Source organism: Panthera leo, chromosome C2, assembly GCF_018350215.1.
Source record: "Panthera leo isolate Ple1 chromosome C2, P.leo_Ple1_pat1.1, whole genome shotgun sequence".
Classification (NCBI taxonomy): domain Eukaryota; kingdom Metazoa; phylum Chordata; class Mammalia; order Carnivora; family Felidae; genus Panthera; species Panthera leo.
The window spans coordinates 146879870-146894788 of NC_056687.1; the positions used below are offsets into that span (position 1 = coordinate 146879870).

Genomic DNA, 14919 nt, shown 5'->3' on the forward strand with positions numbered 1-14919 from the left:
GACTTTGGTAATTAAGTGATCCAAAAGGAAGCAAGACAATATAGAATTTAATAGAGAGCATTTATACAAAAGACAGCAAAATAGAACTATCTAAAGAAATTAAATTTTATTTCAGGCTGATTGAACTTTGTTTCTGGAAAAGGGCACCAATACTCAAAATGCTGGCATTTTAACACACACAGTTTGGGCTCTGAGAAAGAGCATGCCACCCCTTCTCCTACAACAGGGCTCAGTTAATATTCTATCATAATTCTCATTAAAATTTAGAAGTTTAATAACTGTCAGCTATTAAATTGTTGGTGGGAAAGTCTATTTCTGGAAACCTTTTCATCCTTTCCTTAATGAGACTATTTATTTTTGTAAGGAAAACCAGAGAAAAGCGAATCAGCACGTTAAATGAGTAGCTGGATCCATTAGTTGCAAAGATCAACCTCAAACTAAGCCCACTCTTTCATTTGTCTCCTATTTCGAAAAGATCCACTGTTTAAACACAATCTCTAAATATGTTTAAATTTGTTAAATGTGTTAAACTTTTAAATGGCTTAATAATGGAGTTCCTTTATGATATCACGAGAACACACGCTTTTGAGTTCACGTTATTTACTTAAATAAAATGGACAATTAATTTACACGAAGAGCGAATCAAGTATTTCCGGAAGCAGAGCTCCATGCCCTTCACGGGGCGTGTATCAAAGTAATTCTAGTCCCGCCACTACTCCGCCGATGTTTCAACGCATTTTGCCTTAAACTAGGTCTCCCTGGTGGCACTTCCTTTCGGCGGGGAGGAGCATGGAGAAGGGGAAGGTCTAAAAATACAACCTAGACGTGCAAAACTTCGTGGACAGGGATCTCCAGTCCGTTACTTACTAAAGAGAATTCAGCAGCAGCGGACAGAAAAGTTTCACTCGTTTGGTGGTACGTATGCAGCCCGTTAACAACACAGTCCTGCATTTGCTCTTATTTCCAGTGAACAAACACGATTTTTGCAACTAGGAAAATACAAGTGAGGAAAGCGAGAGCAAGTCGCACTTCGCCTGCCCCCTAGGTCTCTTTCTGGCGCCGAAGAGTTTTCAGCGCCGGCAAAGTTGTCCTCGCTCCCAACCTTGGGAGCAGAACACCCGGCACAGCCTGAGGGGGCGCATCGAGGCTGTGCAGCCGCAGCCGCCCGAGCTCACAGGCCGCGCAAGCTGCGCGGGGCGCCTCGGGCGGCCGAGCCCCGCCAGCCAGATTCACGCGCGCAGGACTTGTGGAACGCGCCTGCGCGCTCCGTCACGTGGTGGGCGCTCGGCGCAAAGAGGGTTAAAAGTCACGACCGCCGCGAGCCCGTGAGTGCCCGGTCGGTCAGCGCGGCGCTGTCCGCCTCCCTTCAGCCGATTCTGACGGAGGCCGCTCCGCTGTTCTCGGTCACCTCCGGACCCCTGGCCCGGCTCAGCTCCATGCAACGAGCGGAGCCGCCTAGCACCCTTCCTTGCCGACAACACCGACGCGCGAAACCGCGTCTTTCAACTGACAATGAAGCCGTAGCGCGGCTGCACGGCCGCTCCGGGCGAACGGGCGCGAGGCGGGAGGGGGAGGGAGGGGGGGTGGGGGAGAGCGGTTGGGCTAAGCCCCGCCCCAGCTCGCGCTCCTATTGGTGGGTACCGCAGTTCTGGGCCCACCCCCTAACGGACCTGTCGCATTGTGACAGGTGGAAGGGCTAGTTCCTGTTGGGTCGGGGGCGGAGTCAGAGGTAGCCTGAGCTCCGCCCGGACTCCAGGGGGCTCCTCCTCCTGCTCTTCATCGCGGGGCGGGCGGCGGGTGTGAGGGGGAATGTCATTGCTGCTCCGAGCTGTGGTGCCGCCTCCGTCTGCTGCTTCTTCTCTGGCGCCCTCGTCCCGTCGGCTTTCGCCGCTGCCGCAGCTGCAAGGGGGATACGGATGGCTAGTGGGGCGCAAGGGCCATCCGAGTTGAGAGCGCGGCGGTCGCAGCCGCTGCTGAGGCGGAGACTCCCTGCCGCCGCCTCCACCCCCTGTCCCCCGGCCTCGCGGCGCTGAGGGCGGGAGCGCGCGGCGCTCTTCCCTCCTCCTCCTTTTTCTTCCTCCTCCTCCTCCTCCTCGTCCTCCTCCTCCTCCTCCAGGTCCCCGCCCAGCACCCCTCGCACCAGGCGGCGGCGGCGGCGGCGGCGAGGAGCGAGACCCGCCGCCGGGGCACAACATGGCGGAGCCCTCGGCCCCGGAGAGCAAGCACAAGTCGTCCCTCAACTCGTCCCCGTGGAGCGGCCTCATGGCCCTGGGGAACAGCCGGCACGGCCACCACGGGCCCGGGGCCCAGTGCGCGCACAAGGCGGCGGGCGGCGTGGCGCCGCCGAAGCCGGCCCCCGCGGGGCTGTCCGGGGGGCTGTCGCAGCCGGCCGGCTGGCAGTCGCTGCTCTCCTTCACCATCCTCTTCCTGGCCTGGCTTGCCGGCTTCAGCTCGCGCCTCTTCGCGGTCATTCGCTTCGAAAGCATCATTCACGAGTTCGACCCGTGGTGAGTGCCCCGCCGCCCCTCCCCCCGCCCGCGGCCCGCGGGGACCCCGCCGCGGCTCGTCCCGGACTTGGCCCCGCGCCGCCGCCGAGCCCCGCTCGCGCCCGGGCCGAGGCGAGCGCGGGTCCCGGAGCCGCGGGCGCGCCCCCTGCCCGTGGGCGAAGTTTCCCCCGCGCAGCCCGAGGCGGGGCGTCGGGGTCCCCGAGTGGGACCTTGGCCCCGGGCCGGGTAAGTGTGACGCCTGGTGCGAGGGCGGACGAAGCCCCCCCCCCCTGGCAGCCGTCTCGGGGTGTCCAGCCCGGAGCGGCCACGCCGCGAGCCGGCAGGTCTCCCTCCGGCCGACTCGTGGCGGACTCCCCGCCTCCCTGCCCGTGGCGTGTCGCGTTCTCTCGTTTTCGCCGGCGCGGTTTTGCTCGTTGGGATGGGATCGCCCCGGGGTTGCCTCGTTGCCGTTGATGGGGGGGGGGGGGGAGTCCAGATGGGCAGGAGCCCTGTCTACTCAGCCTCGCCGGTTGACGCTTTTACTGTTCCTCCTTTCTGCTCTCCTTTTACAAGGAGGGGAAAAGAGAGTGAGTGGGGTGTTGGAGGCAAGGAAATAATACCCCGGAAAGTGATCCTGGAAGCTAGGGACTCTTATTTCTTTACCATTAGATATTTTTAGGAGTGGCCGTTTTCAGGGCCCCCGAGGGCACTCCGCACCTGGCTGTGCCACAGTTACCTTGGGTGGCGAGGACATGATTACTCTCCGAGCCCAGTCGTCCGAAGGCAGGGCATTGGTTCCTTTCTTGGTCCCTTCCGGAGGGTTTGCGAACAAGACCAGAGACTCCCACGGTGATGGGGAGCCTTGGGTTACAATCAAAAGTTGCCCGTGGTATCCGGACTGACCTGAATGTCTTAGGAAGTTACCCTGTGAAGAGCACTAGCTAATTTAGGCACCACACTTGTCTGTGAATTAAGTAGGTAGGGAGATTGCTTTAATTTTTTTTTTTTTCCAGCTTTCCCAGCCTGAGTTGGCTTTTGTTTTTGTTTTTGTTTTTTACCCGAGCCTATCTATGCCTTTTAAACGAACTTAAAACATGTTGACCGACTTGTCAACCTTGAGTTAATCTTACCTCTTTATAATCAGACCTAACTAAACTTTTAGGATATTTGTTTTGTCCTCTGAAATACAGTGAGAGAATCTCGTTGAGACTTACTAAATATATGGGTCATAAGTATTTTGGGAAGTGAATTACCCGTGTATTAAAATACCGGATTGAAGTTCTGTTGTGGATAGGAAGGTTGGTAGTGCATCATCTATTGAACAGGACGGGAGCCCACTCATGGAGAACTCAGTTTCGGTAAACAGTTAATTACTGTGACAGTCTTGGTGAAACGTTTTAATCCCATTTTGGAGGTTTTGATTTTTTTCTGACACTTTCTAAAAAATAACTTTTATTTCAAATCAGAAGAAAATGTTGTGAAACCTTAGAAACTAGGTACAGTGTTCTTAGGCTTAGCTTTGAAACACTTAAGCAAATTAGATAAAAATGAAATTGGAACCGGAAGGCGAAAACTGCTAATATTTTACTGAACAGTGTGAAAAGAGAAAGTTATGTCTTTTTAGATTACACAGCAGAAGTGCATGGCGACAAAACATTACGGGCAACAGAAATCGTGAATAGTATTTCCACAGAGTATCCTTTTGACAAAGGCTGAGTACTGTTTAGTAGTAACTTTGAGGCTGAAATTAAGGATGGCAGAAAAATTCACGACTGAGTGATGAGATGATTTTGTTGTTTTTCTTTATTTTGAAGGAAGATTAGAAATCTTCATCGAGTCAGCCAAAGAGTACTACTGAAATTGAGTATGTAATCATGAAAAGTCTTAAGTCAGGTTGCTTCACAGATAATACTCTTTTTTTCTTTTTTTAAAGTATGGCAAAAAATTAAAAGTTGCTCTTTTCTCTTGTTTCAAGAATATGCTTGGGGAAACATAACCCTTTTTTATCCACATGAAAATTTGTTTTATTTCTATTTTTCTGTGCATAGAAACATTTCTGAAACACTAAATGTATGAAATTTGAACTTTAATTCATATTCACTAAAGGTATCTACACCTCTTCATTCCTAAAGATCTACTTAATTTAGGTGTTCTGTTTACTGATAGTCTTAATACTTACATTTTATTGTATTCCTGTGCTTCTGTTCATAATATTAGTAATTGTCATTAGTGGTAAACAGTTTTTACAATAAAGGAATTGCCCCTATCCCTTCTTGTGAACAGAGATTTGCCAATATAAATTTAATGTCAGAGATAATTTGGGTTGACTTAATGGGAAAATTAGGTTTCAGGCCAAAAAAATTTCATTTGCTTTTGTTTTTCTTTTCTTTTGAAGATCTCAAGTAGTTAGGTATTTCATTCTTATAATCCATTCTTATTGAAAATTTTTGAAAAGGGGTTGGGTGTAGATTGCCTGTCATTATTACATTGGATTTTTAAAGCAGTTTTCCTTCAAAGCGGCTAATAGTGCCAACACTTTGATCTTTAATCTAACACTGTGGTGTTATACTAGCCTGGGAGTCTCTCAGGTTACTATTTTAACATACAGCAATGACATGAACCTTTATATTTAAATGTTTCTTTCAGGTTCTCTATCAACAAACCAATTTTTTCTGGTCTTCTCTATTCCTTTTTTTTTCATGTCTCTGTTACTGGCTTCATTTCTGAAGTGTTTTCAGTGAAAAGTTTACTTTTTCTGTTTGATTGTGAGTTATTTCTAATTTACAGTAGTTCTTAAATTGCGTAAGACTCCAGTTAGCTGCCAGAGGTGACTCATTGTCACAAAGTTATACTTGTTTTTTAAATTTGTCACTCAGTTAATTTTATAAATCTTACAGTTATGAGGGGTGGTATATAATGTTGAATATTGTATATTTACTGAATTTTAAAGTACACTGCACTTTTCTAGAACTTAGCAACATTTTTGGTACGATCTCCTCACCACTTTGCTTTAGTAATTTCCTCCCCTTATCAGTTGAGTTGATCAGACATGAGGAAGCAGTTTGAGAATATGTTGTCTGTACTTGCCAAACATTTGGTTGAGCAACTAGTTTAACAGCGGCTAATTTTATCTTCTTTTTTATCTGGAGCAAAATGTAGTTTCTACTTACTTTTGTGACAGCTACTAATACTTTGACGTGATATTAACTAAGTACCTTTTCCATAACCGTTATCTTCTTAAATTGTGGTAGCTTTTGCCACAGAGTTGGTGTAAAACCTCCCTGCGTCAGGAGACTTGCCCTTTTCCCTGCCTGCCCAAGTTGCAGTAGGTTCTCCTTGGAGCTCTAGAGGGAGAATTCTCTGAGCCTCTCTGAGCTTTGGCTCCAGTTAGCTGTAAAAGGGCAGCAGACGTCTTGCTGGGCAGAAGGCTGCAGTTTAGAATTGAAACCCGGAATTCAGTTTTTCAGAGAAACTATGGTGTAAGTAGATTAATTAGCGCAAACATGTTTTCAAAGGATTGATAAACCTTTAGAACATAAGCTGTTTGTAAGTTGGGGACTAGTTCCTATACTTTGAGGTCTCCATGTTTTTCTTCACTTTGCAGATGAAGAAAGAGGGTATTGACCTCAGTTCTGAAGAAGACAAAATGGGTGACAAAACCAGTTTTAGAACACAAACATCCCCAAATCTTAAAAAGTTACTTTGTGGAATCATTAGCAACCGCAGTCCAGCTGCACTTCAGAACAGGTATACGGTCACTGGAGTCATTGTCAAACCATGACAGTTTTTCTGGTCTTGAGCCGAAGATCGTTCTGAGTTACAGGAACACGGAGGGAGGAGTTCAGGGAGCGTCATGAACCGCTGCATGGGAGAGTGGGATTGGACCTGCTCCCATTTGGGGTAAATTGTGGTGGTTCCTACACTTAGTAGGAACCATGGGTTTCTTGAGGCATGTAATAGGTCCTGAAGTGGTTACGATCTGCCAGCAAAGTCTTTAGAACTTTCTGTTAGGGATTTTCCTATCTTGAGGGCTCACTTGAGTAAGACCACTCTCACTGCCGTGAGTAGTTTGCATACAGGCAAACTGGTGGGGCGCCTGGGCGGCTCAGGTGGTTAGGCCTCTTGACGCTTGATTTCAGCTCAGGTCATGATCCCGCAGTTCCTGAGGTCAAGCCGGTGTCAGGCTCTGTGCTGACAGCGCGGAGCCTGCTTGGGATTCTCCCTCTCCCTCTGTCGCTGCCCCTCCCTCACGTATGATATGTGCGCACACACACACTCTTCTCTCAAAATAAATAAACTTAAAAGACACTGGTTGTAGACTAAATATTAGAAACTCATTATAGGTTCTGACCCAGCTGTTAACAACATGAGGAAATTTACTAGCCTGTTCTTAATCTACTTCTGATTTTTATGCTCCCTGTAAGTTATGAGTATTTTGGGATATGAGAAAATGTTAAAAGTTCTTTTCATTGTGATATGTTCGTATTTATCAGTACATACATGCTCTCAGAAATAATGAAAAAATGATTAATATTCTGGAGTGATGAATCATATTTTTTACTTGTTTACTTTGAAAACTTAATGCTGTTAGAGACAATATTGCTGTTAACCCAAATTGTAAAGCATCCTACTATTCAACAGATTTGTATATTGCTAAATTGTTACTTTACAAAAATTTCTAAGCATACAGAAAAGCTAAAAGAGTTTTATAGTGAACACTCAAGCTCAATACCTAGATTCTACAGTTAGTGTTTTACTTTATTTGCTTTATCATATCTTTTTTTTTTTTTAGGTTTATTTATTTTTGAGAGAGAGCGTGTGAGCTGAGGAGGGGCAGAGTGAGGGGGACAGGATCTAAAGCAGGTTCTGAGCTGATAGCAGTGAGCCTGATGTGGGATTCTAACTCGGATGCTCAACCAGCTCAACAGACAACACTGGTGGGGCACGTGGGTGGCTCAGATGGTTAGGCATCTTGACTCTTGATTTCAGTTCAGGTCATGAGCTCACAATTCCTGAGATCAAGCCCATGTCAGGCGCTGTGCTGACATATTTTTCTGATGCTGCTTTTAGATCCTGCTTGTAGACGCTGATAGTACATCCTTCGTTATAATATGAAGAATGTTATTTTTGTTCCCCATCTGCATGATGAAGAGAATCTTATTTCTGGACATTTGTTTTCTATAATACTTGAACATAATGAGTATAAATACTGTTTCTGTATTGTGCTCAGTTGGACTGCCGGTTAGAATCAGATTTAATCTTTTCAGGTTTGGTTATTAACTTAATGAGAGTACATCGTAAGTCAACGCATGTCTGTTAAATGATTTGACTTTGCCAAAGCTTATATCGCAGAAGAAACTACAGTTGTTAGAAGGGTATTGATGTTGGTTTTATTAGACTTAATTTATGTAGAACACCTAAATTCTTTTTGTGTTATTAGAAGCCTCTTATTGGTCAGCCTGTTGCTTACTCTGAATCTACGCTTTTTTTTTTTTTTTTTTTTTGCCATGTTTTGCCTGGATATAATGCTTAATTTATGTATAATTGCAAAAGTGACTTCTGTCAGTCCCTACAATAAGTAGGAAAAAATGGAAACGTATTTTCAAATAACATAGGATCTACAAATATAATGTATGGGCCAAATTAATGCTGTTGAAAGGGGAAAAAAATGTAAATGGTTAACATCCTACCCCCGTCTTCACTCCTTTATTTGCTTTACCTCATTCTGGTGGATATTTTTGTTTTTAAATCACTCTTTTCTGGGAAGGTTTCTGTTTCTTTGCTTGACCTACTTCTGACACAAATAATTGACAGGGATTTAGAAATTGATAGAAGGGGTCAATACCATAGGATTTTTTTTTTTTTTTTTAATGTGTTAGGTGTAGGTAAGGGTTGGAAGAGGTAGGAGCGACTGCCAGAGCCTCTCATATTTTAGGTAAATGTGGGTAAATTGGCATTTGTAGACCTGCCAGGAAACCTAACCACTACTTGGAATTATATTTTTTTGTAAAAATACCTTCAGGGTTTCAAATGTAAGGCGTCTAAACATACCTTGGAATATATCCTGTACATAATAAGTTGGTGAATGCCTTTATGTTGGTCAAGTTTATGCTACTTTCAGAAATACGCATTTCTAAAGAATTGTGACTGCTACACTAAACAAATTGACCATATCATCTGTAACCAATTTTTTTTCTTCTGGTGGAACTTAGTGTTGCAGGATAACTTTAATATATGTTCTAAGTGGTAAGTGCTTAGTTTTTAGAGTGTCTTACAACTTGATTTTATGTCTTAGAACTGAGGAGATAAGGTAACATCTTTTATTTCTGTAGATAAAAGATATTTCAGTTCAGCATTCCCCTAAGAATTGAATAATACAGGTCTACTTGTCTCCAAAAACTATGTCCTTTTTACTGCATCCTCTGCCTTCAAGGCAGTCTTAAATGAAAGTGTCCTCCGTTTAATTTATGTCTTTTAATCAGCTGCCCTGATTTAAGTCTTAACATATTGGCCTATCAAAACGCTTGGGCACAATCCATGCCTAGCTAACTAAACTCACTAGTTGGGTGATAGCGAATTACTTTGTTTTTATACTTGTTTTTAAGTTTATTTTATTTATTTAATTTATTTTGAGAGAGAGACAAAGAGAGCGTGCACATACAAGCAGGGGAGGGACAGAGAGAGAGGGAGAGAGAATCCCAAGCAGTCTCCGCATTGTCAGCACAGAGCTCGACTTGGGGCTCAACTCCGTGAACTGTGAGATCATGACCTGAGCTGAAGTCAAAAGTCGAATGCTTAACTGACTGAGCCCCCAGGCACCCCTAATTACTTTGTTTTGATGTAGGGAAGAGAGAAGAGTTGATGATGACTTGAGGTTTTTAATCCTGAATGACTAGGGAGTTTACAGAGATGCAGCTTTTAAGGGAATAGCTAAATGAAAAGAAAAGATGATTGAATCCAAGTGAATGTTGTTTTCATTTAGTTTTATTTTGTCTGTAAAAAGGTCATTGTAGTAAGGTTGGAGATATTAACCCATTCCAGTTAAGGGAGCTGTGGGGTGGAAGATTAGACTAATCCCAGAATTCTTTAGCTACAGGATTTCCAAAGTATATGTTGGCTTGGCTTGTTTTCAGGGCAAAGAAGCTGAACACCAAAGGGTGAAGGTGGTATAGTTGTAGCTTGGCTAGATTCCTTTCTGTTTTCTTTGCACCTGTGTTTGTAGTAGAGGGCGTTTTTTGAGAAGTTACTTGAAAATTGTTACTTTAGAAGATGAGGGGAAGTAAATTTCTACCACTTTACTTGTCTATTTATTTTTTTAAAGTTTATTTTTAGGGGGGGGGGAGGGGCAGAGAGAAAAGGCGGGGGTGGGGGGGAGAGAGAGAGAGAGAATGAGAGAATATATCCCAAGAAGGCTCTGTGCAGAGCTGGATGCGGGGCTTGAACCCACAAAGGAGATCATGACCTGAGCCAAAATCAAGAGTTGGACGTTCAACCGAAAAAGCCATCCAGGAGCCCCCTCAATTATTATTATTTTTAAGTTTATTTATTTTTTTTGAGAGGGAGAGGGAACTGGGGAGAGACAGAGGGAGAGAGGGAGAGAGAGAGAGCAGAGGAGTGGGAGTGAGCACAGGGCCACACATGAGATCATGAACCTGAGCTGAAATTGAGTCAGACTGACGCTTAAACTGAGTTACCCAGGCGCCCCTACCACTCACTTTAAGTTGACAATATTAGAAATGTTGGCAAGTTCAACTGTGAAACAGCTTTTATGTGAAGTTTGGTGTTCTAAAAAATTGTGTGCTTCAGTTACCTGTAATTTCCATAAGTTAATAGTGTTCATGCTTTAAGTTTCAAAATTTTTTGACTTTTTTCTTCATTCCTGTATAAAGGGAAAGACTACTCATAAAGACATAAAGAAAATTTATGTGTCTATTAGTAAAGTATACATGCTGAGGTGATAGCTAAATTGATAATATTTCTTTTGAGGTTTTCTTTTAATTTCTTTTTTCATGCCTTACAGGTTTATCAGCTATTCTCCAGTAAAGGTTTTTCTTCACAGTACAGTGTTCTTTTCTTTAGTGATATCTAGCAGTCTCTCCAACCAAATGAATTTGGTTTTTAAGCTTAAATTATTGGGTGTCTCTCTCTCCATACATAGATGGATAGATAATATTCCAGCATATACTGTTTTCTGTGCTAATTTAAAATTAAAATATAGTAATTCATAATTAATTTATAAAGTTCTAGTGTCTGCACAGCTTAAATTATTGTTTGTTGCTGGCCAAATGGTTGGGGTGGAGTTGGTGAAAAGAATGACTGGGAAACTCACAACCAATATGTTTATTTTCATGCCTGTTTATGTTAGTTTCATCTGTACGGAATAATGATTTGATATTTGTTCACATTTCAAAATGATAATAAAATTTTAACATTTGTCACCTTATAAAAAAATTTTTTTTTCTTGTGACAGGAACTTTTAAGATCTACTCTCTTCGCAGTTCAAGCCTATTCTTCAAACACCAGTAACTCCTATAATGTAGAATAAACTCTAAGTAGGTTTCATTATCGAGGTACATTGTTAAACAGTCTTGTATAATCCACAGGAAAAATAATGGAATACGGAATTACTGGGAAGGCAGCACTCTTGAAGTTTTTGAGATATTCTTTGCAAATAAATGTCTTAAATGTTTACATAAGCATGAGAAAAATATTCTGCAAGGGCTTTTATTGGTGAGAAAGTGGTATTAGTCTTTAAAAATTTTTTCTTTAATGGTGAAATATAACACATTCTGAAAAGTGTATAAACCTAATGGACAGTGTAATGACTACTAATTGTAAGGTAAACAGCCATATGATCATCACCCAGATCAAGAAATAGAACAGTGCCACCACCTCAGAAGCCTTGGTGTGTGTTTGCCTCCCCTTCTCCTCACTTGTATAATAATTACATCCATGGTTTTCATCATAGGTGGTATAATTCTGTGTGCATTCTTAAATAACATAATTTAGTTTTGTCTAATTTAAAACTTGAGATAAATGCACTTGTAACTGTGTGTCTCATTTTTTTTTTTTTTTTTTTTTGTTCACTGCATTTAAGATCCATCTTCATTGATCAAAGGATTGTTGAGAATATGTGGTAATAAGGTTTAGCAATAATTTGATTTACCAGTCTTCTTACTGACCTGAGGAGGTTTCTTCCTCTTTTGCAGCAGGAAGTACCTGTAGGAAAGGGAAAGCATCCTTCTCTTCCCTTGAGATAAAAAATTATCTCAAGATGGAACTCTTGAGCTGGAATCAACCTTGTCTCCAGATAACCTTGACAATTTTTCACAAAGTACTAACTGGCCAGAGAAATTTGATCTTTCAGCAGACACTGAGACTACAAGGTAGAGAGAGTGAGGGAGGAGACATCACTGTCTTTCAAGGGAGAGAGAAATGCAAAATTACTAGTTTTTAAACTATGGCTTCTGCCAACTATTTTTCACTTTAAAGCATATATATTAAAATTTATGTAAGGATTGGAGTAGCAGTTAATTCTTGAAAGAAGAGAATGTTGAAAAGGGATCTGAGCTGAAGGAGTTTAGGAGAACCCTAAGAATGGACTATTTAATATAGTGGTATCTTTGTAGCGGATTGTTGATGCTGGGTTGTGTGTGATTTTGTTTGTGTAAATGTCCTGGGATCTTGAATAGCTTACATTTCTCTCTATTCTTCCAGTCTTCCATGGCTACCACTATTTTTCTTTCCCATATCTTTATTTCCTTTATTGATTTAGTAGCTGCCTTGGTCTTCAGGAAGAATAGGAGAGGTTTCATAGTAGTAGGATCCTTTCAGAAACTGTCTTCAGGGGATAAAAGGTTTTATTCCAAGGGAAGTAAAGGTCAGGCATTGAGTAATGTATACAATTGTCAATCCTGTGTTGCATACCTGAAACTAATACAGCATTGTGTGTCAATTATACTTCAATAAAAAAAAAAGAATATAATAAAGGAAGATCATGATTCTTTGTGTAGGAACTTGAAATCTACTGGGGTGTGGAAATTTGGCATTGTGTGTTAGTAAATGATTAAGGATATTGGAAATGGGATTCTAGCTTGTAAGCTTTTCTTTTAATTAGAGAGCTGTTCTTAAGTGAAACCATAAACATGAATGCTCTCTAATGCATGTCTCTTTATTGGTCCGAATGATTTTGATTAAATCCAGTGGTATTTTTCCACTCCCCATTCGTATATAACCCATGCTACTTGAATGGATAATAGTTGATTTCTTTTGTAAACAAATAAAGGATTGTTATCATAGTTAAGGCATTGTTAGTTGAAGAATTTAAATCTAGGACTTCCTTTCTTGAAACTCCCAGTTTAGCCAGCTAGTATTTCTCCAGAATTCAAACTTAAAATTTAAATCAAGTATTATGAGGAAGGTATGCACATACTTATTATTTCTTCTCCCTTAAATCCCTTGTAATATATGCCAGAGAGAAGTACAAATGACTTTGAATTAGGCTGTATTTGGATAATGGTCCAACCTTATGATTTAAGCTTCTTTAACACCCCTAGTATTCCTCTTGTTTGAAATCCCCAGGGAAGTAGGGCTAATTTTTTGAAATGTATTAACTGTTAGGAAACATGCCAGGCATACTTCTTTCAGAAATAACAATCTAATATTGTTTATCTGCCTTGTGTGAGAGGTATAGGTACAGGTTTTATTGATCCCAGTATAGAGCAAACTTACTTTGGCTAAATTTTGTTCAGGACTATTCATTTAACTAAATAGGCTAGGGCCATTTTGAAAATTTTAACACCTGTAATGTAAAAACACTCAAGGAGATTTAAGCTATTTGTTCTTTGCCTAAATTGGTAAAATACAGTTATGGTGATATGCTTATTTCCCTCTTTAATGAATAATGTTAATAACTTACTGTTCCTGTAGAGAGACAAGATTGTTTAGGGTACAAACATCATTTCCAATCATCCTAGAATATCCTACACTATATTAGGAACATAGTGGGTGTTCAGTTTATATTAATATGGATCCTTTATCCTTAATGGTAACCACATTTTATGTTCTGGTGGTGATAGTACAGGAAGTCGCTTGTATAATACCTTGATAAACCTTGGATTTGATTGTGATATCAGTAGAATCATGTGTGGTGATATTGTGATTCAGAAGAGGGATAATTGGTCTTCGTCCTTGCTTCTGGCACAGAGCTCCTAAAAACCCTTGTAATTTTCTAAGTATCTTTTGTTCTGTTAATACAGTGACTTTGGAAAGCCCTTAGGTAATCTAAGTATGGGGGCTGGTTGCCACTAGAACCTGCCCTGTGATTAGAGGGTTGAACTATCAGTCCCACCTCCTGACCTCTGGGAAAAGGAGAAGGACTGGAGGTTGAATCACCAGCTGCCAATAATTTAATCAATCATGCCCACGAAATGGAGGCTTCATACAAACCCCAAAGGACGGAGTTTGGAGCGTTTCCAGGTTTGTGACTATGTGGAGATTTGGGGAGGGTGGTGTACTTGGAGAGGGCACAGAAGCCCCGCACTCCTTCCCACACATCTTGCCCTGTGAATCTCTAGTTCCTGAGTTTTGTCCCTTTATAAGAAATAGTGATCTAGTAAGTTAAATGTTTTGTCAGTTCTGCGAGCAACTCTACCAAATTAATTGAACCTAAGGAGGGGGTCACTGGAACTTCTGATCTGTAGCCAGTTGGTTAGAAGCACTGGGGACAACTTGGACTTTTGATTGGTGTGTAAAGTTGGGGATTGAGGGTCCAGGGGGGTCAGTCTTATGCCCTTGTGGGATCTGACACTGTTTTAGTGTTAGAATTAAGGTGGACTGTAGGATACCCAGCTAGTAGTGTAGAATTGCTTGCTGGTGTGGAAATTCACTTCCCCGCCTCCCCCTTCTGGTATTGTTAGTGAACCTCTTAGTAGTGAACATCATAATCTCACCCTTAATAAAGGTGTCATTTTAATGTTATAGAAGAAGGAAAACTCTTTCCTGGTGATAAAAAAGAAAAGAAAAAAGGTTGATAATCCTTATCGAAAAAGTATGTGAGCATCAGTGATTGCCATCAGCAGTTGGGAAATGACTGACTTGGCTGGATACCTTAGGAAGAACTTCAAGGGAAGGAAATTTTAGTTTGAGTATTTCTTCCAAGTACAGGTAACTCTTAGTTCTATCTCGAGTTTTAACTCACTAGTTAAGGAATATTGAATAAGAAAAGACAGACCAGTTAATGCTGTTAACATTTGAGATGATACATGAAAAAAGACATGGCAGCAGTAAGAAGTAAAGTTTACACGGTGGCATTTTATGCGAATTTGAGAAGTGTATCTTGATGTGGAGGAATAGTAAGAATAGAAATGATCATTGGGTATATATGCCTTGAATTCAGGCAAATGATGAGTTTGGGTGGGTTTGGATTAATGAT

The 14919-nt window shown here is 41.9% G+C and overlaps 1 protein-coding gene across 3 annotated transcripts in view; it reads left to right on the top strand.

Moving 5' to 3' along the window:
- Positions 1-1700: 1700 nt before the first annotated feature.
- Positions 1701-14919, top strand: part of STT3B (STT3 oligosaccharyltransferase complex catalytic subunit B) — a 106118-nt gene continuing 92899 nt past the window's right edge. The window contains exon 1 of one of the 3 annotated variants that reach the window (XM_042903425.1): positions 1701-2507. In XM_042903425.1, the coding sequence (XP_042759359.1) occupies positions 2194-2507 (314 nt within the window). In that variant the 5' untranslated portion in view covers positions 1701-2193. Of the gene's footprint in view, positions 2508-2640; positions 2733-5250; positions 6234-14919 lie in introns of those variants that run through there. The other 2 variants (XM_042903427.1, XM_042903426.1) reach the window with 2 other exon arrangements.